We start from the raw sequence: 25,271 nt of genomic DNA on the forward strand, positions 1-25,271 counted from the left end.
GTGTGTGTGTGTGTGTGTGTGTGTGTGTAATCTTTCAAGTGTTCAAGCATGTGCGTCCAAGTCGAACATTTTGAGTTGACCCCACATCGAGCAAACCTCCACACAAAGACACACACACACACACACAAACACACACGTGCACACACACACACGCACACACAGTAACCGCGTTCAAGCTTCAAGCTGAGCAGTTTTCAAGAACCCCTCATACTTGCCTTGGGGGACCGAAAGCTCTGCGTGCTCATTCATCTCTCTCTGTGTGTGTGTGTGTGTGTGTGTGTGTGTGTGTGTGTGTGTGTGTGTGTGTGTGTGTGTGTGTGTGTGTGTCTCGAGCTCATCCTCAACCTGGCTTGTCTCCCAATGTTCCAGCTGTATCTTGAATGTTTTAGACGTGTTGTGGTACTTCTACCCGTGCAGGGACCTGCCGTGAGGACGCATATGGAAATGTCTCAAGTCTCACCAGCACATTTACTATTAAATATTTACTGTTTTAAGTGATTTTTGCGGCAGGACGGCGACATAAATATGGAGTGGCCATGAGATACACGTGCCATCTTTGGACTACAGTGAGGCCGGTGGGCCTGTACACCAGACATTGTCCTAGTTTTTGTCATTTCAACGCCTTTAATGCTAACTTTTAACCAAACACAAGACCTACAAAGAAAGTTATTTTCTGAGAGAAGCAGCTGAAATGAATTGCAGTGGTCTGGTGGATATGATGCTGTTTGATTATTTAATGCGGCAGTAATCAATTCTGCATCGCTCCTCCCGGAAGCTAATAAGACATTATTGTTGTTGACATTATTATTCAGTTTTGATTATTCGAGTGAGTTTCGGCCCCGAGATGGTTTGAATGCTGTCAAAGGTTTTTCTGTCGTGAAATTAAAGTCGTCAAATGAAGAAGTGTCGGAATAAAGCAGCTTAGTTTGAACCGATTTAAGCCCCGACTGCACATCCAGAAGTTACAGGTAGATGCGGCAAGACCACGTCAAGTAAAGTCTTGATACGTAGAACATTTTGAGGCCTGACCAGATAGTGTTTCTTAAATGCTCCTGTTAGACTTGTTTTCACTTAGAGCTCACCAAGACTAAAATATCAGGTTTTATATCCGTCCCCACCGTGTTTATGCAGCTTGAGTGCATGTATTATACAGAACTTCACACGTGATGGCATGAGTAACGCCGTCGAAGGGGAAACTGTCAGAACATCTTAAATGTTTCGGGAGATGGTTTAGAAGTCTCCACACACTGAAAGTCCCCCGACGCCATGACTGCAGCTGCTCTCGGGGTCCTTTTGAATTTGTACATTAGAGTTAAGGCGGTTTTTTTTTTTTCTTTTTTCTTTTTTAAACATCTCAACGCTGGACTTTCAAAAACAAATACACGCCAGAGCAAAATATTGCATGACATTTGCTGGGATCGGGAGGATTTCTAAGGAGTTCAAAAACAACCTTCCATTCGATGCCTCGTACGAATAAAAAAAAATTCTATCCTGCAAGACTTTTTGTGACTTCCAGCTCAACGTTTGACAAGAAATATCAAATATATATATATATATATATATATATATATATATAAATATCAAAATATAACTATAATATATAAGACTTGGGTATAACTAATCAATCACACCATCATGGCTTCCTGAGACACTTTCACAGAGCAATTTAAATGAAATGTAAAGTAAATACATGTTTTTAAAGTCATTATGGTGTCATTTGCTGAAATCACTCCTTGTAATTAGTGTTCTTTCAGTCCTTATGAAATGAAGTCCATCATTAATTAGACATTAGGCTACAAAGAGAGGGCATATCTGACATTGTATGTATAAATCTCTACACGAGTAATTAATCTGATTGGCTTTGCAATATTTCCAAATCAATAAGAGGGTGTCTAACTCCAGTTTCAGCTGCCATCTGTTTTATCTACAGCGCTGCTGTTTCCTCCTTTTTGAGTTCAACATATGAGAGAAATCAGTCTGTGACTTTAAAGCAGTGTTTACTATGTGAAAGCTGAGCCGAACACTTATTTTCTCGCTGCAAGCTCGCATCCACTATCGTTCCTCAGGGACGTGAATGATGAATTATAGTATATGTAGGTTTAAAAGCAGTCTGTGCTTAAATGAGTCCTTTTGATCTCGCTCGCGATTCTCTGATGTTTGTCCTCCGTGTAAAATGTTTTTTGAATAAAGCTCATTTGACGTCTGCAGGCCCCTCCTTCTCCATCGCCATCCAATCGGACAGCAGCAGTGTTTATCCGTGGGAAACGGCCAAGATGGACTGTTCGCTCAGCGTCTCTGGGTCCTCACCAAAGACTGGTACGACACACACACACACACACACACACACACACACACACACACACACACACACACACAGACAGGTAGACCACACACAGTCACAGTTTTGCACTTTTTTACACGCACATGCATAAAGAAATTATGCTGTATCTCACTCACACACACACACACACACACACACACACTCGTATACACACTCACTACTCCTGTTGTTTTCCACACCTGCCAACCTGTCAACAGCACAGCTAATAAGAATGATTTGACTTCAGCATTTCAAATGGTTTTACACATGAAATATAATCTCACTCTCGCTCTCGTTAAGTCTCTCTCTCTCTCTCTCTCTCTCACTCACACACACACACACACACACACACACACACACACACACACATAGCTCAACATCCTCCTTTCTGTGTGTGTGCAGCTTGACATGCTGGTTTCTTACTGTGCTGCAGATGATGACATTTCTGTTTTAACTTCTTCTCTCACAGCTGATTTGAGGTTTTTGTTCCCAGATTGTTGTTTCTTCTAATCAGAGACAAGAAAACTACACGGAAACGTGGGGGAAAAACATCCAGGTCTCAAATCAGAATTTAGATGGAAATGGGATTTTAATGTTACAGCTGGTTGCGGAGGAGCAAAATGAAATATTGATCTATAACAATAAATCTATATATTACATGAGCTTGTCACATGTTTTATCTGCAAAATACAACTAACTATAAGAGTGAATTTTCTTCTCTGAAATGAAGTGATATTGAAGCAGTTGTAAAGTGAAGCATATGTTTCATTCAACCACTGAAAATCCCCCACATAGTAGAAATAGAAACTCCGTTGGTGTTGTGCACCACCTCCCTCCTTCCCTCCTCCCCTCCTCTTCCTCGTCACTCCATACTCTTTAACTTAAACACATCACATGACATTATGAATAACTCACCACCTCCCTCTGCCCATCTGCCGCTATTTCTCTCTCCTTGTTCGTCCCCTCGCCTCCTTCATTCCAACATGTGTTCTCTATGTTATACCCTCACATGGAGCTAATGAAGCACATCACAGACCTCCTCACTCTGCGCTCGTGTTTGGTTGTTTGGAAATCTTTTTTTTTTTTTTTGCAAACATAAGCACAGCGGAAATACCATTTCCCCGTCGTCTTCGTGCAAACATGTTCCTTTGCACCTGTGTCTTCGCAGGAGTGCATGTCTGCATGTACGCACGTAATGTATGCCCATGCATAAACACAAATGTTCCCTCGCAGCGGGGGAGCGCTGCGAGGGAGCGCCGGGTTGGTGGTTGTGGAGTTTGCGCTCAGACAGCTGCACCATCGCAGCTGATAGGGAAGTGTTCGCTGTGGGAAGGGAAGAGGGAGGAAAGACATGTTGTGGGATGCATAAATATACTTTGTTATTGTTGTTATTATTATTATTATTATTATTATTATTATTATTATTATTTGCCATTGACCCTTTAAACTGCTGGGACATGCAGCTTAAACTTGAGTCTTCTCGGGACACAGTATATCGTGTTAAGCCATCAAATGCATATTTAAGATTTTTAAGCATTTCTCTGTGCTTTTATTTTAAAACAAGTCGTTTTGTAGGGGAGCAGCAGGTCAGACAAGTCAGTTGAAGTTATGCAGCTGTTCCCACATACATGCAGAAAGTATGATACCGGCATAAGTTGATAAATCACGCGGGTAGTCGTGCTGCCTTCGGCTAGAGTTGTTTTTTAATGTGTTTTTTGTTTTCTTGCTGTGTGTTGTTTTTATGATTGCAAAGTGTTCTTGGACGAGGTTACCTTTTAGATTTAACATTCAGAATATAATTGAAAGTTTGCGAAACCGAAACCTTTGCATAAAGCGGACAGCATGATTATACTGCTAGAGGAACAAAGTTTAGGTAGGTTCCCCCATTTTAGGTGCATCATGAAGCCGTTTCCTCTGCAGTCACTGTGACTCATGTTGCGTCATGCTGTGGGTGTGTGTCGGGTTTCAAGGTGAACTAACTAACTGGCCAAGAGCTAATGACAAATCATTCGTCTGCCGTTTGTTCCGGTGAGTGGTTTCCTCATGAAACGGTAACACAGTAAGAACACACCGAGGTGCTTGTGATGACGTTGTTGTGAGCTGGAGGTGAAGATGAGCATCACGAGCTCAATGATCAGGCGGCGTGCTCTCGGCAGAACATCTGGTTCCACTTTGGATGTGAATGAAGGTCTTCTGGGCGACACTTCGCTCAGCAGTAACATTTAAATCTGTTTTATTCAACACCTGACAGGGTTTCATTTGTTCACTCGTTTTTCACACCGGCTCGGTGGTTTTTATAAAAGAGCTGGGCTCGGAAAGTTTTAGTAAAACTGGAGTAAATCTGTCGTGGACTATTTACATATTTAGGTCTGTAGTAATTATTTATGAAGGGAGGATGTTGTAAAATAATTTTGATTAATGACATACGTGTTCATTTAATGAAGGAATATGTTATCCAGTGCAACAAGTGGCTTAATAATCTGTTTTTAGGCAACAGTGGATCTCTGTGGTGCTGAGGAATAATATATATCCTCACTCACTATGATAGACATTACTATATGTAAGTGGGATCAGAGTACCATTAGTAAGCTGTGCTACCACCAGACCATTTCCTTCCATAAAACCGTTGACATTTATTGACTAAATGACAGCAGGAGACAGGTGGCGGGACTTGAGGGCCAAGAAAGTGGCCGTGACACGCTGGTTAAACGTTAGATAATGGACCAAATAGCAAACCGGTATCGAGTGACATGTATCAACAAAGGTGTGGCGGCTACGTTGGCACGGCATGGACGACAGACCGTCACTTCCTCACACGCATGTACGCACACAGCTTTCTGTTGGGTGTGACAGCATATTGGACTGTAAAGTAGCACCTTTGTTCCTTCGTGTTCAGGTTGCAGGTCGATAAAGTTTTTTTTCCAGATGAGTATCATTAGCTGCCATACTTTGCACAAACGTGTGTTTGTTCCAATACAAATGATTTGTTAATAAATTACGACCTCACCTTTGTAGGTCTTTGTTCTGACATAAGGTGGGAAGGGAACTTCAGGAACTGACTCAAAAGATTGTGCAACAGCAATTGTGTGTGTGTGTGTGTGTGTGTGTGTGTGTGTGTGTGTGTGTGTGTGTGTGTGTGTGTGTGCGTGTGTGTGCGTGCGTGTGCGTGTGCGTGCGCAGTACATTCCTGAAACCGTCTCCGGTGTTCGGGCTTGTTTTTACGATGGGCCTGGTGAAACACACTCACACACAAAATATTCTCATTATTTCTCACGGCTCCGTCAGTCAGGGATCATTTTTACTGTGGTGCTGATTCAGCCTTGTATTAGAGAGTCTATTGAACTCTCAGTTGTGTGTTGGCAGAGACTACCCAGAGTCAGTATAATGCTGTGATGCGGTCTGTAAGGTTTGTAATTGCTAATTGCTGCCAGGTTTTGACCCTATAGCAGACCAAGGGGGGGGAGTTGTTGGCCAACGAGTCAAGACTGTGCAGCCGTGAAATTTGGGCACATATTTATGGTCCCAGTGACTCCTGAAATGTTAAATGGAGTTTTTTGCACAGTCATGGCTCGTTTACAGTTAAACACAGAAGAATGATAGTGTGTCTTTTGAGTCCCTATCTTCTCGACTCGGTGTTGTGCTTTATCTCAACGTGCCCCTGCAAGCGGACAGGCAGCCTTCATTACCTCTGGAATGACTGGCATGTTATTGCAGTTATGGAAGTGTGTGCTTGTCAGACGCTGCACACTTGAAATCAGTGCTGAAGAGATGACATCACCATTAGAGGTATTTTTCTCTGTGTTTTGAAGCACTGCCACTGAAACTGTGACAGTTTCACAAGCTTGTTCTTTTTCCACTCTGAAATTCTTTTGTTAAAATAACAGCATACCAGTCGGTTCCTCTTGGGAAAAAATAAGGCTTTGTTCTTCATGCTATCTCCTTTTAGCTTCAGAAGAAGACAATGAAAAGAGGCGAATAATACGAATGTACGACAGGAGTTTTATCTTGATTTATTGAAACATTTTGTGATAGGGTCTTAACTTTTAACCAATGACCTCAATGTGATACATTTAAAACACCCAGCTCTGCTATTATTTACTGTGATGTAAACTTGGCATAAATCAGATTTGTTTCGCGCGGAGAATACTCTGGAAAAATCTCATTGTACATTGCAGGTATTTTTCCAAAAGAGGGAACGAGTGATTTTGGTGAGAATTGCTGGTTAATTGTGGGATCTCGCTGCCCGGTATTGAACCAAAGTTGGCAGAGCGCTGAGGCCCCCGTTCGTCTGCCAAAAATCTCTGCAGTTTCTCAGGTTTTCAGACAATTACTGCAGGAAAAACAGTTTTTAGAGGATCACGAACTACAGAAATGGTAGCATTTTTCATTTAGGTTAGGTTTTTTAATTTAAGTTCATTTATGTCACAATACCAGAGTTGCACTCCTACATCGAGATGAAAAAGTGGAAGCTGATGATTAAAAACTGCTTGAAAGAATATATATATGTGAAGAACCAACATTACATGGTATAGAAACTGAGCAGTAGCAGCACTAGACACAAACTCCAACTACATAAATAGTCTTTCTGTGTCTGATTTGTTTTGCTGAAAGGGGCCAGAAAAATATTTTATTTCAGCTCTAAGCTTTAAGAGATGATAATAATAGCAGGAGCAGTCCAGCCAACTTTTTTTTAAATGCACATAAGAATAAGTGATTAACACCTGAAACCCTAAATCGTATTTTAAAACAGCGCTGCCTGATAGATATCACGATACACGCTCCTCTCCTCTTTTGGCTCTTCCTCTCCTCATTTCCTCTTCAGTCTCTCCTCCCTCCTCTTCACTCTCACCAAATAACCCAGCTGTCTTTGCAGGGCCGACAGGCAGCCGTTAATTAGCCAATCTCACGCTCCGTTAGCCGACTGGGGAGACAGAACGAGGTAGAGGAAGAATAGATGGCGAGCTGGAGAGAGAGGAGAAAAGGTGGGAGTGAATAAAGGGGGGAAAAGTGGAGGAAGCTAAACAGATTGTTAAAGTGAGCGAGAGTGAATAGAGGAGGCAGTAAATGGAGGAAGAGTGGCTCGAGAACACCATGCAAAGTTTTCCTAAAGAGAAAGAGAGGGAAGCGGTGGATTCAGGGCAAAGTGGGCGAGAGGAAGAATGGGGCGAGTTGTTGAGCGGAGAGGGATGGACGGTGATGAGGTGGTGAGAGCGGATGACGGGAAGGCTAAATGATCCATTAACTGTTTCTGGTGAGCCAATGACAGCTGCAAATAATAAAAAAAATAAAATAAAAAAAAATAACAACCAGAGTTCATTCGAGAGCTGTCAGTTCAGCTTAGTAACAGGTTATTGGTTAAATTCTGGGCTCATTATTTTCTGCGGTAGTGGCAGAGTGTGAGGACGGCCAGGTTGGCTGTTATGTCCATCTGTCTGTGCAGCACAGAGGACACGACTCCAGTTGGAGAAAGAAGCTGCTCATATTCTGGTCATGAAACTCGCAAGCTGCAGGACAGGTCGATGATGTCGGTCGCTCTACCTGTCCTGCATACAAACTGTTCAACAACCAGCTACACACTAAATTAGAGACCCACTGATGCTGGAGCAGTAGGAAGGGAAAAAAAAATCCAATATAATTATATTCTTTATACATACACGCTGGATATACAAAAGTGCACTTTTGACATGTTTTGTGCAGAAATCTAAGCTCACATTGGTGCTTTAAGCTTTTATACTATTTGGGAAATGACACATGAATGAATCTAACTTTGATTCTAATGAAACTGAAGTAATAAAAAAAAAAGCTGAAATTTACTTCCATATTTCAGTCAGAAAAAACCCCCAAAAAACCGCATCCTGTCAGTGGTTCATCTCATTTCAAAGTTTCAACAGGATGTGGACACCTGAGAAGACATTGAGGTTCATTGAAGTCATTCCGCCGTCACTTATTCATTTGTTGTCAAAAAAAACCAACGTTTTTTTAATATTCAGTGGCCTGCAGATGACTGCAAAAAAATAAAAAATAAAATAAGAGTCAAAACTACATCTTCTTTCAGGTGTTCAGCAGAAACCAAAGAAGAGCCTTGACTGGAAACTTCAAAGGTTGTCTCACTCTGGATGTGTTTACTGTAGTGGAAAAGTAGAGCAAACGGTTGCCGACCAAACTTAAAGGGAAAGATAGAAGAAGAAGAAAAAGGGTATAAAGAGGAAACTGAGTGTAAGAGGAAAGTAGAGGGCACAGTAAAACACAAATTGAAAACATTGGACAGATAAGCGGCAGAACGGCGTCATCATTTTCACTCCATTAGCTCTTCCAGTTGAAGAGGAGCAGAGATGCAGGAGTCTTTAGAAACGGCAGATTTCGGTGTCATCAGACTGGAGTTGCTGCGGGTTTTTTTTAACAGAAATGATCCAGATGAAACATCACAACTGGGACAACAAGACAAAATAGTTTTCAATACACGAGTGGCAGAATTTCTTTGACCTAAGCTGCCAGGGTCTGATATCTCATTTTAATCATCAATACATTTATCATGTCAGTGCCAATTCTTGTGGGAAAATTCACCTGAACTCACCATTTTATTCATGTTGAGGAGAAAAGAAGCTTTTACTGCTTTTAGGAACAAGGGGAAGTCACTCGTTGATAAAAATGATATTCAGTTTTTGCCAAAACACACGTTCACAGATAATATTTAGCTCCCCTAGTGAGACCAACAATGCAGGTAACACTGATTCAACAGGTGGTTGGATTAAAAAAAACACACAAACAAGGATCTGCATTTACATCTCTGACAATTTCTCCTGGTAACAATCACTTCATCCTCTGCCTGTCATAAAAGTACTGCTGCAAGGTGGGTTTTCATACCAACCCGTTCCCTTTTGAGATGAATGACGAAGCTGTTTTAGGAGCAAATAATCTAAATAAATGGATGAAAAATGGATCAAATGCAAAACAAAAACAGATCAGGAAGTTTTGTTTGCTCCTTGTTAACTAAACTCTAAACTAAACTTACTTGGCTGTTGTCTGTTATCTGGTCTTTTAAATAACCTACTTGTGATCTTTGAAGATATAATTGACTCCGTTCGCGTATTTACCAGCACAACCACATAGATTCATGGCAAAGTGGAACAAAGAGAATGATGAAATTCTCCTCGGTAGCTTTTACACCCTGCTAATGATAACATTTGAAGGGAAACGCTTTGAAAGTTACAGTTTCTGGGAAAATGTCATCATACAAGCAAATCTAAGAGTACAGGTCTCGGTCTTCTGAAACCCGTATTAGTACAGCGGTTTGTTTAAAAGGCTGCTGCATGTAAAATATGCCAAATATGGAGTCAAATTTGCCTTCATTTACTGGCGATCTTATTAAGCATGCAGCAAGTAACGAGGGAAACTTCGCTTCCCAGCGGCTTTGTTTCTCTGAAGCTAAATGGTGTTTTTATAGTGTTTAGTATTCCACTCTACCAGTGCTGTCCTGCTTTATGGAGCAGAGAACACACACGGTTTCATTAGAAGCACTGGTGGTAATTGTCAAGTCTTTTGAGTGTGTGTGTGTGTGTGTGTGTGTGTGTGTGTGTGTGTGTGTGTGTGTGTGTGTGTGTGATTCAGGCAGTTTTTTTATGCCATGGACTCTCCTCAAGGGATTAATCTAGAGAAATCCAATCAGACTGTCTTCATTTCCACTGACAGCCATTTCTGTTTTATTAGCTCAGACAGGAGCCAGATATTCTGTTCGGGCTGCACTGTAGTTCCTCTTCTGCCATCCCATCACCGGAGCGGACGCCGCTTCCTGCTTAATGAAGCTGCTTCACTGCCAAAACTGAAGTTGGGCTTTGGTACCATATTTTCAAATTTTAATCCAGACTTTGACAGAATTTTTTCAACACCATTTTTTTTTTTTTTTTTTTTAATTAGTAGTAGTTTTGTATATCTGAAATATGCACATTTTTAAGTATGTGACACAAGAAACCTGCCGTCTCCATGCAACCGTTACAAACTGAGACAGCTGCTCACACTTCACGACCACCTCTCCTCAAAGCCTTTTTTTTTCTGCTGCACACATGAAACGTGATGGAAGAATGAAAATTTTTTTAAAAAAAGGGCGAGCGGTTCAAATGCTATTTGAGGATCCAACAAGCCTCTCCTTCAAGCTGATTGCACTCTTTTCAGGTTGATATTGTGGACCAGTTATTACATATTGTGACCAGATTATCCCACATTCATCTACCAAAGGGAGGTCTGCCTTTAAAAACACACAGCTTTCCCCGTGATCGCTCTTCCTTCGCCGTCTCTTCGGTCTCCCTTAAAGCATATTTTCCCTGTTAAAAGCAAAGAAAATATTCATACTTTTCTAATTTTATTTTCTTTCTGCTCGCTCGCTGCGTGTGCAGCGTACAGGATAGCTGTAAGGCAGTGTAAACACAGTTTATAGCTTATCAAGTGACTGTTGGGAGTTCACGAGTTCATATAGGGGGGGGGGGGGAGAAAAGGTCTGTATGGGATGACAGCGAGAGTCGACACTCAGCAGAGGAACAGCTGTGGGCAAGAAGCTGTGCGTCAGCCTGCTGGTGGGGGATCAGATACTCTTCTAGCACCTCCCATGGGGAGAGAGTGGGGGCGTCTCTGGTGATACTACGTGCTCTCCAAAGACATCTTGAGCCGTGCTCACATATTTGACTTGCCTCTTCCTGTTGATTTACGGCTGTGTAATAAACAAAATAATCTCCTCAATCACTAAGTAATTCAAATCCCTTCCCTCCTTCCCGTCGGTTCTGCGTCCACTCCGCCGTCAAGAACAAAGAAAGCGAAACGATGGAGGCTAACTGTGCGAAAGCAGAGGATTTCTAATTATAGCTCCGCTCCTCGAATATTGGTGTCGTCGCTGGAACGAGCAGCCGGAGTTCACGCGTCAGTCCTGTGGAATTATGCAAAATGAGTCTTTGATCACTAACGGCAATGTCAGACACTAACCTGGTGTTATCAAGACGTCAGAGAAATGCATCTTTCACTGTCACAGACAGTTTTTAAATGATGTGATTATTATACAAGAGTATCGCCTCAGCCATTATGTAATGGGTTTAAATCTCGTCACCAGAAAACATCTGTGTTCATGTAAATATATTCAAAAGTGTTTTGCGAACTTATCCAACAAATGAAAGACATGTCGGGTGGAATTTCTCTTTTTAAAGTGGAGTTTTTGTAGTTTAACCATCAGTTCAAAGACTTATGATGATATTTTAGTCACCAAAGTAGATGAGATTTAGTAACACAGTTAGAAAAAACACATGAACTCGTGCATATCATTATTTATTGCAAAAAAAACTATTTTTGGCCAGTTTTGCTTCTTTTCAGGGATATGTTGAAAATGTGAATATTAGTGATGAAAAAGTTGTAAATTATCACTGTCCTCTTCCAAAGTCTGCAACATACAGACCACTTTGTTGTTTAAATAACTTTTGGTTGATTAACAACCGATGAGAAAATTGCCTCTTTGGTTTCTGGTCAATTTATTGCCCATAATATTTCATGGCCTTGATTTGTTTTCAGCGCCACACGCTCTGGCGGACGGCTCATTCACTTCGCGACGTGTTTTCTTTTGGATTTTTGTGATTTCACTGAGGTAAACCAGGTGTGCGCTGAGGACGTAACTCCATCATCGGGTCACTTTGAGTCCACGTCCTTTTGTTTCCCGTCCTTCATCTCGCCTGTTTTTCTTTCAGTTCAGCGAGTGCTGCTGGGAGCTCTGACTAATAACCGTTTCACCGCGCCTGTGCATGAGAACGCCTCAGTGCCGTCCAGCCTTACTTTGAGGGGACCCTCATGTGGACATCATGTGTTGACAGCTTGACGCACTTATTTTCACCTGTAATGTGGTGTCAGCGCTGGTCGATCAAAATGATTAAGTCCTTCCTTCAGGAGTGAAGATGCCGTCTGGAGGTGTCACTGTGTGCCATCGCAACTCAAAATGACATCTTCTCTTTGTCACTGTGGTGAATTTAATCAAATTATTGACTGGGCGTGTGTTGTTGTGTACCTTATTTAGACGTTATCCGGTAAGATACACTGGAGTACTTTGAAAAACCCCGGTTCCTCTGCAGTGTCACGTTTAGAGTCTTTCTGTTGCTGTGAGGAAACGTGGACTTTCTTGACGATGTTAATGGAAAACTCGGTCCTCTCTCGGTGTCAGATCTTTTTTCTTCAGCGGAGTCTGGTCAGTCTGGAGGGAGGATAGTGTGTGTGTGTGTGTGTGTGTGTGTGTGTGTGTGTGTGTGTGTGTGTGTGTGTGTGTGTGTGTGTGGTCAGTTGACCCGGTCATCCCCTCTCTTAGTGTCACCTCCTGTTTCCTCATCTCTAGTTGGATGAGCGCTTGGTTACTTGTCTTTGTGCAAAAAAAAAACACACCGCCTCTCTATGCTGTCAAAGTGCATCTTCATCACCACCATTATCATCGTCAATTTAGTCCGATTTAACAACGTGAAGGGAGGCTTTTTATGACTCGTTGTTTACATGAGCACTCGAAGTATTTTAGTTCTTTGTTTTCTGTCTTTATGAATAAACTAAAACTAAAAACTGGCATCATAATGACTTTCTGTCTTTACTTTGAAAGCCAGAAGTCTTCTAATTATTTCCGACTGTATCTTAAGCCCAGTTTTAACAGAGCTAACAGGCTAATACATGATGTCATTTAATATGCAACTAAGTGAAATAAATCACTGGTGAAATTTTAAGCGTAATCCTTTGCAACAATACAGATAAGAATCAACCGAACGTCTCGGCCTAAATCACAGTATCTGCATCAGAAAGGACTGACTGCTCTTCTCCACTAAATGAGAAGTAGTCCAGTTGATTTGCCAAAATTACGTCCCGGTGTCCGGCGCGTCCTCTTCTCCACTAACGGGCAGCGACGGATTGAGACTCTCGGCCGAGACGGAGGAATCGTGGCTTCAACTAGAGCATCAAGTCGTCCGCCGATCAAACTTGGTGGGCTTTTCAAAATCAGGGTGTCATTTTTGTGTGTTTTTCATTTAATTTAAATGATTATCAATTATCAATTAAATCTGCAAGTGCAGTGTGGCTACCTGAGAAGGGCGAATTTATTTCAGGGAGCATGGATGTCTTTTATAACTTTAGCAAAAGCTTAAAATTGTCTGTGCATGTCTTCTGTACATTTTTGGTGCAAAACCAAGATGGTTTCTGAGACAGCTGAGCCTCCTTTTGGATAAAAGGACATGTTGTTTGTCACCTGAGAAAACCTCCGGCCGCAATAGGAATATGCTTTGCTCTCACATCACATGGAGGGACAGACAGACAAAGTTCTGGAGCGACGATCAATATGAAGTCCAGGGGACATTCGACTGAAACCCGGGCCAGTGTTATTAGCACCACTGCTGTTCCTGCTGCTGCTGCTGCTGATTTTTAATGATGTAGCACTTGAATATTACAACCATTAGGCAAGAGAGGGGAGAGAGAAATTGAGATGTGATTCATTACTCTGCTCTGGGTGAGTACACTCTTCTCCTCTCCTCTGTCTTCCTCTTCATTATATTCGCTGCACCCATTCTCTCCTCCTCGTTTTCTGCATCTCTCACTCTTTTTTTATTTTTATTTATTTATTTTTTTTTTTCGTAATTGTTCATCATCATTCGTCTTTTTTTTTTTTTTCTCCGCATTGTCGTTTGCAAATGTTCCTTTTATTTTTCATCTGTACGTTCTATTTGTCTCCTAAATGACAGGATGACGAAGGCTGCATGCGGTTTTTATTGTGTGTTTGTGTGTGTGTGTGTGTGTGTGTGTGTGTGTGTGTGTTTGTGTGTGTGGGAGGTACAGTGCTAATAGTCCCTCTCTCCCTGACAGACTAATGACTAGTTTGTGCTTCTGTCTATCTCTACCGCTCTTCGTCTCTCTCTCTCTCTCTCTCTCTCTCTCTACGTCTTCCTCTTGGAAATAATTAGCTCGCTCGCCCCCCTTTTTTTTCTCCATAGATTGCATCTATTATCACGAATTCTCTCAAACTCCTGTCCCCGTTTTATTTCTTTTGTCATCACTATCATCCTTTTTATGACGCGTGTCCATCTCCTCGTCTTGTTTTATCTTCCCTGTGACTGTGGGAAAAGGAACAGCAGCCGTTTTAATGTGGTGATAATGGATTCGTTCATGTTTTCTGGGTTTCTTCTTTTGTTCCGTTTGTTATCTGTGTGAAGTTAGGGCTGCGTTGGACCACCAAAAACACCCTCCTCCTCCTCACTTTCCCAAAATGCGGTTCTCTGTAAATGTTCGACATGCACATGGTAGTTTAACTACAATGCTAGTGACTTAAAGATTCAACAAAATCTTGAAAAGGGCTAATCCCTCAAAAACACTGACTCCTCAGTGAAGGTGTAAATTAATAAATTAACACATTTTCCACCTGGTTTGTCAAATAAAACTGCTTTGTTCTGCACAACAGGCCCTTTGGTTTACACTTGATCTCTCGCAGGTTTGAAATACGTCAGTAAATATATCTTTTAATGCCGCTCTGCCAGATATATCGTGTCTTTTAGGTTTATTTTGATCGTCTTTTAAACAGCCTTTGTAGTTTATAAAGTTTAGTGTAAATGTAGATAAAAAGGCACTTTGTGTGTCTTTTAAAGTGGTTTGTCAATTTTGAACTTGGTAAATAATCACCAAGATTTTTAAGAACAGTCCAACTTATCTTTGTCTCTCTGTCTGTGTGTCTCTCAGATGACCTGGCGTACGAGGTGAGCTGGTTTTTCACCAGGCTGCGCGGCGGACAGACGACGATTCAGGTGGCCTCCGTCGACCGCTTCGGCATCGTGAGGAAAATCGACCGCAACTCATCCAGCGACATTTCAATAGAGCGCAAAGACACACACACCTACTTATTGAACATTTTTGGCACTCAGGACAGGTGAGTGTTTCTTTCGGCCTGATCACCGCTGGCTGAAAACTTTGCACACGATCATCGTTACACCAGAATCTGAGCTGCAGTGTGTGACTGTGTGTGTGTGTGTGTGTGTGTGTGTGTGTGTGTGTGTGTGTGTGTGTGTGCGCGGTTTCCAGTGACAGCGGAGAGTATCACTGCATCGCCACGCCCTGGTACCTGTCGGCCTCAACGGGAGCCTGGACTCAAGCCGGAGAGCTGATGTCGGGACATATCTTCCTCACTGTTAAGTTTGCAGGTGAGGAGAGTGTGTAGAAGATCATTAGATAGCACGTTCGATCTGGGATCATTTGAACATGCATGTATTTAAATTGAAAGTTCCTGTAAATAACAAGATTATTTTGTCATAATTAATCCACTCGTTCTCTCTCCTTCTCCAGTGTGGGACTCCCTGAAGTTACCTCTCTTATATGGTGCATCGGCCTCACTGGGTAACGTAACCGTGCTTCAATGACAGTAAAGTTCAATAATAACACTACACATAGAAGAAAAGTGGCTGCCAGTAGTTGTGACAGCATGAGGAATCATTTCAGTAGTATAGGAAGGTCAGTACTAGGTGTGTAGTGTATAATAGCGGCGTCTTCTCCATTTGTTTGCAGGTGTGGGCCTCTTCTCTCTGGTCCTGGGGCTCATTTGCGCCCAGTGCTGCTGCCGCAACACCACGCACACCCCGCGCTCACGCAACAAACTCATGGACCTGGAGATGGACTGACAAACACTTTCCCCCGCACCCACACACTGCAGCGAGCACAGGAAGCACCACACACACAACAGACACACGCCCATAGACGATTTCTGGGACACGCAGTTGTTTCCGGGCGACGGGCGGTGGGACTAAATACGACTCTGGACGTGGAAAAAGGACCCGTCGTGGTGCTTCGTAAAATGGTGCTCAGGATTTTTCAACTCTGCAGTGGAGGAGCAGGGGGCTTTTTAAACTCTGCCTTTCAGACTTCTGTTTCTATGAAGAAAATCCGTGGCGCTCGTAGAGACATTTTATGCAGATACATTTGTTCCGCAGCACGACGAGAAACTTCACTGCCAACTGGGAATAAACAAATCTGCTGCCTCTGTAACCACTGGGGATAACAAATGAAGCGCTCGGGCCGGACGACATGCTTTTTTTTTTTTCTTTCTTCTGATGCCAAGGCTGTGAAGTACAACCGCTCTGTGCTTCTCGTAGTGGTTCTGCAAACCCTGCTAAGTCGTCATCTTCGAGGAAGCACTTGTTTTTGCGACGGGAGTGGCATTTCATTTTTCTTATTGGACACCGTGTCTGCACAGGATTAATGACACCTCAACACGTCAACATCTGCAGTCGGTACTCTGTGTGCAGAGCCCGAGCCTTCTCTCTGCGGCGGCGCAGAAGTCGAAAAACAAAAGTGCTCCACGTGCTTCCCACACGAGAGGTCTTGCACTACCACCCCAGAGTATTACTACCTTAATAAAAGGACGATATTTACTTTTATTCTCAACTCTAGTTTTTTGGAAATTGCAGAGATTTTAAAATAAGAGACATTTCTAAGCTTTACAAGGAGATATGCAGTTTGTGTGTTTGTGTGTGAGATATACTGTACGTGGTGCCAATATATTTGAACTGCCGGAGGTGTGCTCGGTTCATTTTGCCAGATCAACACTTGAACAGCCGCTAAAAATGGTGAAACAAGCACTCTTCTTTTATAAATATCCAGAAATGTATCCAGCTGTTATTTTTGCCCGAGTCTCGTGTGTGTTTCGTACACTGTGTGTGAGTGCCGTGCGAGACAAAGAGTTGCATGTACTGTTTTATAATGACAGTATGATGTCATTCGTGGGCAACACAAGTCGTTTCCAGGGTTACATTTTGATGACATCAAAGCCTCCTACATCCAGATTTGAAAAGCCAGCTGTCAGTTTGCTAATGTCGTCTCGCGTGTGTTCACGCTTTGAACGGCACGACTGTTTTTAACAGGGTGATGCAAGAAACTTTTGAAACTGCCGTTCATGCGGCTGCAAAGTTTTGAGGAAAATTATGCGCGTTTTAGCTTCGATTTCTAAAAAAAAAATAGTTCAACAATTTGGGGAATGTGCTCCGCCTGGTTTAGCTTAGCACAACAGTAGAAACGGGGGAATCCTCGCCGTGCCCATTCAGAAGTGAAACATTTAGCTTTAAAGGAACTTGTTTGTGCCGAAGCCATCAGTCCATCCAACCTCCCCGGTGCGAGGATTGGGACTATTGAGCCATTTCTTGGCTCTTATAACAATCTCTCCTCATTTGCATTTGCACCCATTTTACATAACCAACATAAATGAGACTCTTTTGAAATTGTTGGCAGGCATATTCTGTCACTTTTAGCTAAGCAGGCGCCCCCCCCCCCCCTTGTTTTCAGTCTTTGTGCTAAGCTAGACTCCATCCCACACCTTATCTCCAGAGAACACTTCCCAAAATATTCAACTGTTTACTGACTACTTAAAGTGGTTTCAGAAATTTCAACCCCCAACAGTGAAGGCATCCTTTCCCTAATTAATCTGAGACGTCTTGTCTCCTCTCTCTTTGAGAGAAGTTGTAGAAAACGGCTAAGTTTACCTTGCACTTCGCAGTTTAAACTAAATATTTCTGCAATAACCAGCTGATGGAGAAAGTCAGCTGCACCCAACTTGTGTCTGCTAACATCTGTGCAGCCTCTGGTGTTTTTATAGCAAATGAATGAACTTGTGGTGACTGCTGTGTGAACGCACGCTCGCAGCTCCACCAACAACACACACAAACTGTCTGCCCAAACCCCGCAGGATCCATCGGACCTGTTAGGTTTGTGACGGGCCGCGTTTCCTCTCGAGCTGACGGGGCTCGAACGGGGCTTTGTTTGATGTGTTTTAAAGGGAATTTTAAGCAACTCTCAGAACTTTATGAGCAATATCAGGCTGTAGTCGGGTCACAGCTCACAGAGAGCTGAACATTTATCACCCTCAATCACAGCTAAAACACTCCCTGCTCCCATACTCTGCTGCTACAGTCTGGGTCTGACCCTGCAACCTTCAACTGGGTGGAAAACAATCGGCTTCTTATTCAGCCTGGTCAGGTTATTCACTTTTAAACCACGAATTTGGCCTGAATTCAAAAGAAAAACCAAGAAATGTGACGTTGGTTACCAAGCGGATTCCATATCAACGCATTGTTCCTCCTCTAACTACTGAAATAGGAGAAATATTGATCAGACGATTGGTGTTTTGGCTTGATTGATGGTGACTTTTATTACAGAAAAAAAAAACTCTCCGCAGGTGTGTGCCTCTCTGTGATTGTGCTGTTGCAGTATTCAGAATAGGTTTTACCACTACCACTAATACACACACACACACACACACACACACACACACACACACACACACACACACACACTCTCACTCAATACTTGTGCATATAAGCGAATGATAGCTCTGTGCCGAATGCTCAGAGCAGTGAACCACACACACACAAGTAGCATTGATACACACCACTGAACATGTCACTGCAAGGTTCCCCCAGTGTCTTTTTACTTTGTAATTTTATTGAAATTAGTATGATGACTCATGATGTTTTTTTTGTTTTTTTTTAAATAAATAGATTTGTAAGATGTATTCATTTTGACATTTGGCTTTTTGTGCCCTTTTTTATTTTTATTTTTGGAGATGATGATGACTTTCAGGATTGAAAATGTTTTCAACTTTTTAAAACTCGCTTCCCAACCCGAAAGTACAGACGTGAAATCGACATCAATCCTTTCCTCTTATTCTCTAACGGAGAGCAAATAATCATCTTTCCCAAAATGCTGAGCTGTTCTCTTAACATATTCAATAAGTCAGTCGTTATCTAATTCTGAAAGTCGCCCTGGCTGGTTCGCCCTCTTCCCGTTTTAAACGTGGCGGCTGGGTTTTTCCAGAGGATCCGATCGCGGTCGCGATCAGATTTCCCTCTCGGAGGCTTGTGACAAATGTGGGCCAATTTGGTTTTCTTCTCCGTCTCTGGGCAAGCCATCAATCAGCTTTTTCTACACTCCCAAACACATGCAGAGAAAAAAAAAGAAGACAACTTCAAAAACTTCTAGTGGAATAAATGTTTTATAATTCAACATTGGACCACGGCTATAACTCTTCCCTCCGTGTCTTTCTATGTCGCCTTCGTCTTGTTAGTCTAATGGGATTTATGGGTTTATCGCTTTTCTATTAGTCACCAATCTCTTCTTCACTTTGTCTCGGTGCTGTTTGCTCCATTTCTCTGTATTTTTCTCTCCATCCCTCTCACTTCCCCTCATCACACCGATTCCCTCTTTCGCTCTTGATTAGAAATGCAGATGAGTTGGGACCTCAGTCTCTCTCCTGGGTTTTGATTTCTACACCTCTTTAACAACGGGCTCTCCATCCACTTCTCTCCGTTTTAATTTTTTTTCCCCTCTTTCTCCACCACTCATTCTCTTCCTCTCATCTCCACCTCATGTGGAGATGAGAGAGGGGAAAGATCCAGTGTTGATTGGCTCTCGAGCTGTCTGTGGCTTTTCTAACATACACTTGTTCTCTCTCAGGGTCCATTTGACCCATTTTCCTTTGCTTATACGTGCGTGTTCCTGCTGCTCATGGATCATTTGGTAATGTGGCCTTGTCACAACTTAAATCATTGTCTTCCTTAATTGACTCGGTGATGTGTGATAAAAACATATAAATAGGGGGAGAAAACGACGCTGGATGTTTTTTATTTGGTTCCCGTTCGCCGCTCCTGCTGTTTTGGAGATGGCACATTTCATGGTGTTACCCCTGGCTCCGACTCGAACATGTCACAGCTTGAGGGTTGCTCCACATAACAAAAAATTCAGACAGAAAGATTTAGCAGCACACGCGTGGAAGTAAGCAGCCTGTTCTCCCAGGAGTCTACCACAGGCGACACGTTTTCGCATCTTCATTGTAATCAACGCTGATGTCTACAGCAGCTCCACACAGTCTGCTGTCTGTGAGCGTTTCTCTTCCACTTAAGCACACTTTTTCATCGGCCGCGTCGAAGCAGATCAACCTATTAAACTAATTGTAATTCAGATTTTTACAGTGCAGCCCGACGTAACCAGGATTTGTGGTTTCTTGCTGTGTCAGTGCTAAAAAAAAATGTCTTGAGATGGCAGAAATTGAGGAGCAATTGGTAATGAGGTGTGCCACAGTCCCCCAAAATTATAGTACGGTACAGTAACGTCACACTTTCATAAATGTATAACAGTCGGATCAACGTATGGTCCCTCCAAAACCTGTAACTTTCTTCTTTCTTTTTCTACATAGAATATATTTATGGGCTATTAGGCTTGATGTGTGTTCATCATGGGCTGCTTGAGGTGATGGAAAGCTAACAGTGGCAGTACATGGTAATAGTGGTTGGGGGAACCTCCTCAGAGCTTCAAGCCTTCAACCCTAATGAGTCTCCAGGCCTAAAATAATCTTTTTGAAATTCACTTAGCCTCAAATTGAATTGAAATCCCAGGATTTTCTGAGAATTCTTGTCAAAGTTTGCTCCTGTTTTCCAGGAAACCAGAGTTGGCAGTATGTTTCTTAAACTTTAAAGAGGAAGAACAACCCAACCGGTGAAGCTCTTCAAATCTTGCAGGTTGGTTCACTGCCCATTTTTTCCTTTTCTTTTCTTCCTCCTCCTACTTCTCAGCACACAGGTCAGCTCTGACAACAAACTCAAGTCTTACTTGCCGGGATGCGCCTGCTGTACAATAATACTACGTGATGATTTCTACCCAAAACCACCCAGAGCACGTCTCTTCAGCACTCGGTGATGAGGCTGCGAGAGCTGATTGCAGGCTGAGGGAGCGGAGCGGTCGGCCCGAGGGCGAGATCTCGCTGAGGACACATGGAGAGGTAAAACAGACGCTCTGCCTCCTCCCGCCAACACACTTTTCTTCTGCACTCTACGGGGGCTACTGCACCTTCAATCCTGGCTGTGACTGGTTCAGACTTTACCCACAATGCTCCACGGTAGTTTCCAGTTATGTGGCGCTCCGGTTGAGTCTTAAAGATAATATTAAAGTATTTATATGAGTTAAGACCCCTCAGCTGTTAAGCCTTGCCTCGGATTATTGTGGTTAGTTTAGGAATTGTATTCCTGTGTGTGTACATGCATGTTTTTTTTGTTGTATTTTTTGTGTCTGGATGTCTGAGGCTTACGGTTTCATAAGAGGTGTGTCTCTAGTCTGGCTTTTATCAACCAATTTCCACAGTAACTCAACACACAAACAATCAAACTGCAGCACAATCGACATCTATCATGTTTCTGTTTTGCAGGCCACATTTTGGCGTATCAGCGCTTATCAGTGAGGTGTTGCAGAGAAAGAGGTCCCCAGAGCACACAGTTATCCTGCTCCGGGCCTCCAAATCTCCACGGCCAGGAAAGCAAATAATGTTTATTAAAACCAGAACTGAAAATAATGCGTCAGAATGTAAAAGCCAAAATACAACAAAAATGTATGAGTTGGTTTTTTTTTGTGTGTGTAATTTAGATTTTGGATATCCAACTAGTTTGCAGGGAAATTTACTGAGCACATTCATGGCCTCCAGAGGATGAACCTTCTCCATTTTGGAAATCCAGCGAATTTTCTTTTATCGCCTCCTAGTGGTCAAGTTTGTAAATAAGATGTCAAAGAATAATGGGCAGATTTCCATGATACTTGTTACGGATACTCGTAGTTCCCAGAGGATTAAATATTAGGATTTTTGTATCCATAGAACCCTCGGGAAGATCAGGACCTATTACCATCAATTAGACTTATGCACAGGCCTGAAATGGACACCCAAGGGTGGCTTTAAAAACACTTAGATATTTTATTGCTCTTCCCATTGACCATATTGCTTTTGCTACACAAGAAAATATATTGATAACACTTTAACAAAAAGGTTTCTGCAACAAGCAGAGCTCTACCAAAACCAACTAAACCGTCAGAAAATAGCCTAATACAGAACAAGAACTTGGTACCATCTAAACTGTTCAGTGTTTGACACTCTTGCTGTCCTTTATCTGTTTCTTTTGTAATAGTTACAGAAAGAGCTTTTAATATTTCTCTCAACCAGAAATTCTTACAATTACCTGAGTTTTAAGGGAACATACCAAAAGTAATTCCACATTTAGACCAACTTGAAGGGTTGGCACCCTCCGGCTCCAGCAAAACAATACAGGGATTTTTCAGCAGAGAAATTCATCTCTGGCAAGATGCTGCATTTGCCAATCCAATAGGTGCAAGCAGGGAGTCGTAAAATCCTTTCTCAGGGTTTTATAAGCTGCTGTGCACTGTTTTGGCGTCTACTAAGCCTTCAAATTCACAGATATGTTACTCAAACAGAACTCCATGGATTGTATTCCATTGTACCTGAAGCAACACACCCCCTGCCAACGCAGCACCTCGCGCTGTATATCGCCTCTGTTTGGTCTAAATGCCCAACCAAGGCTTAAAAAAAAAAAAAAACAGCAAAAATTGTGAGTGCTGTCTGACACTTGTGAATTATGGTGTGTAATAAACAATGCATCCTGTTGGGGCTGCACGCAGGCTTTAGGCTTCTTCTGCTTCAGCAATTTACATCCCATTTGCAAGTTAACTCACAGTCAACAGTGTAGGTGAAATGTGAAGGACGGAGGCAAACAAAGTGGATCACGCACAGCACAGTTTACCTACAGGACATCAAAAATCTCTGGGCTCTGTTTTTTTTGTTTTTTTTTTAACAATTTATTGAGGCAGCAGCAGTCAAATATTGGACTTGGAGAGCTGTGAGAGTGTTAACTGACCCCCCCAGAGTAAATGTTAATGTGTGTGTGAGCATGCGCCCAGGAATGCAGCGATGGCTCTCGACACCTTCCCCTCACCATGGAAACTATGTCAACACATGGGAGGGGGATGGACAGAGAGGAAGACTGTATATGAGATGGGGGGGTGGCGGGGGTGGCTGTGTGTGTGATTTATTATTAGGTAGAAGATATTTGACCTTACTGCTCTGTAAATCTCTCTCTCGTGCCTTCACTCTCCCTCACACACACAGATATGAACTTCAGAGCACTTAGATCATTTTCAGAGTCACTTTCATCTTCTGTAGACGTTCACTCGCTCGATTTATAAAACATTCACACACGAACACATTAAGGGTGCAACACACACTCCGTGATACAGAGCGGGACAGGAAAAAGAGCCAGAAACACACACACACACACACACACACACACACACACACACACACACACACACACACACACAGGAGCGAGGTAATACTTGTATTACAAATCAGATGAGTTCCAGTCAGCCTCTGATTTGATAGATACGATGCAGCTTTATTGAATATTTACCACAACTGAAGCTTATCATTTTCTTACTTTTATTTAACTCTCCCCTGCAAAGTATAAAGTGCTTTACAAAAGAGGAAGGGTTTGAAAACCCTTAGGAGACAGGAGTCAATGGGAAATGGGTCATGTGAATAAACTGCATGAGCTTATTGTCCTGTGAGCCCGCAGGCTTGTAAGACCTCATATTTTGTCAAGACATCTGTAGGAACTTCACTGCAACACTGGCAGAGCAGAAAAAGATGTCAGGGCAGATAGTTGGGCTACAAACACTTTTTCTGACATCCACAAAAAGAAGTTTACCATTTAAAATGCATAACTATTCTGGCATTTTTTAATCCTTCAACTGGAGACGTTTGAGCTCACAGAATCTGAGAAGTCACCAATTCTCATGTGGCTCGAAGGGTTTGGTTTTGAACAGGTGTTGAACAAAGCAAGTGTATTTCCCAAAATATCTGACTCTTTTTTTTTTTTTTGTACAGATGTTGCCAAATATCTATAAAACATCAGGCCTCTAAGCTCCATCTGGGCTGAGCCCTCAGAGCTGCGGTGCACAATCACCCTGCAGTGGTGCCAGCCTGCAGACAGCCTGATCCTCCAGCATGACTTGCCCTTGTATGGTGCTGTGTCTTCAGCATGGCACAGCTCCAACTCTTCACCAGGCACACATCCTCATAAAGCATACACATCCAAAAATACACAAATAAGAGGTTCTGAAAGTAGGAGTCCACATTGTCCCTCTCTCCCTCTCCGTCTCTCTCCGTGGCTCGAAGCCAGCTAATATCTCGCTGACAGACCAGGCTGCAGCAACTGCTGTGCTCTGATGCTGCAAATAGTGTTTACCTCAGCTTCCAGATGGTAAATAAAAGTCAGGGTTTGATGGTGGCTTTGAGGGAAAGGTAGGAAACCAGCCAAAGCTGCCAAAAGCCAAGGACCACTGAAAGCGTTTTGTAACAAATATCAATTAGATGTACTGAATGTTCCCTCCAACATTTCCGTCGAGTTAACTGCACAGCAATGACAGACAATCACAGAGCACCGACGTGCTTCTGACATAACCTTTTAGGGACTTTTTGAGTTGGTTATTTAACACAAAACATTTGGTTATTATCATTATCTATGTGTTGAGTTGCAAGCAGCATTTTAATGGAGCTTGTGGAGCTGTAGTTTATTTGGAGGTTTGGTCAAGCAGCAACCAACAGTGACGTGAACGGCCGTTATGAGGCCTCGAGTTCGGATTTTGGCCGTCGGCATCTTGCTATTTTGGAGCAGGTTGGATCAGTTTGAAGCAGGTTGGATCAGTTTGGAGCAGGTTGGATCAGTTTGGAGCAGGTTGGATCAGTTTGGAGCAGGTTGGATCAGTTTGGAGCAGGTTGGATCAGTTTGAAGCTCCCTGCAACAGTTTCATTTTTAACAGTGATGAAACAGAAAGGGTTGAGAATTTGTAGCCGTCCATGAGTGCTTCAAGGGAAGGCTTCTGTCATACAGACAAAGCTGTTCCTCACGTAAATTGACATGTGGATCTCTGTCATTTAATCAGCTGACGTTGCTACCAGCTGATTGGCTGTTGAAAGAGGTGACGCTTGTTCTCAAACTGACCACTGGTGACAACATCAGCTGTTGCTCTTTTCTTCTGTTGGATTTCTGACAGAATATAGCTGCTCAAAGGATTATTGCTACGATGACACATTTAC

General features: G+C 42.6%; 1 protein-coding gene across 2 annotated transcripts in view; it reads left to right on the forward strand.

The window, feature by feature from the left end:
- ptgfrnb (prostaglandin F2 receptor inhibitor b) overlaps positions 1 to 18,854 on the forward strand; it is a 44,863-nt gene extending 26,009 nt beyond the window's left edge. The window contains exons 11-15 of one of the 2 annotated variants that reach the window (XM_069163930.1): positions 2,209 to 2,316; positions 15,041 to 15,227; positions 15,380 to 15,498; positions 15,641 to 15,691; positions 15,860 to 18,854. In XM_069163930.1, the coding sequence (XP_069020031.1) occupies positions 2,209 to 2,316; positions 15,041 to 15,227; positions 15,380 to 15,498; positions 15,641 to 15,691; positions 15,860 to 15,972 (578 nt within the window). In that variant the 3' untranslated portion in view covers positions 15,973 to 18,854. Of the gene's footprint in view, positions 1 to 2,208; positions 2,317 to 2,813; positions 2,922 to 15,040; positions 15,228 to 15,379; positions 15,499 to 15,640; positions 15,692 to 15,859 lie in introns of those variants that run through there. The other variant, XM_069163931.1, reaches the window with a different exon arrangement.
- Positions 18,855 to 25,271: the final 6,417 nt, after the last annotated feature.

The sequence above is a fragment of the Embiotoca jacksoni genome, unplaced genomic scaffold, assembly GCF_022577435.1.
Source record: "Embiotoca jacksoni isolate LCO1_2020_lvr unplaced genomic scaffold, fEmbJac1.0.p SCAF_30, whole genome shotgun sequence".
Lineage (NCBI taxonomy): Eukaryota > Metazoa > Chordata > Actinopteri > Embiotocidae > Embiotoca > Embiotoca jacksoni.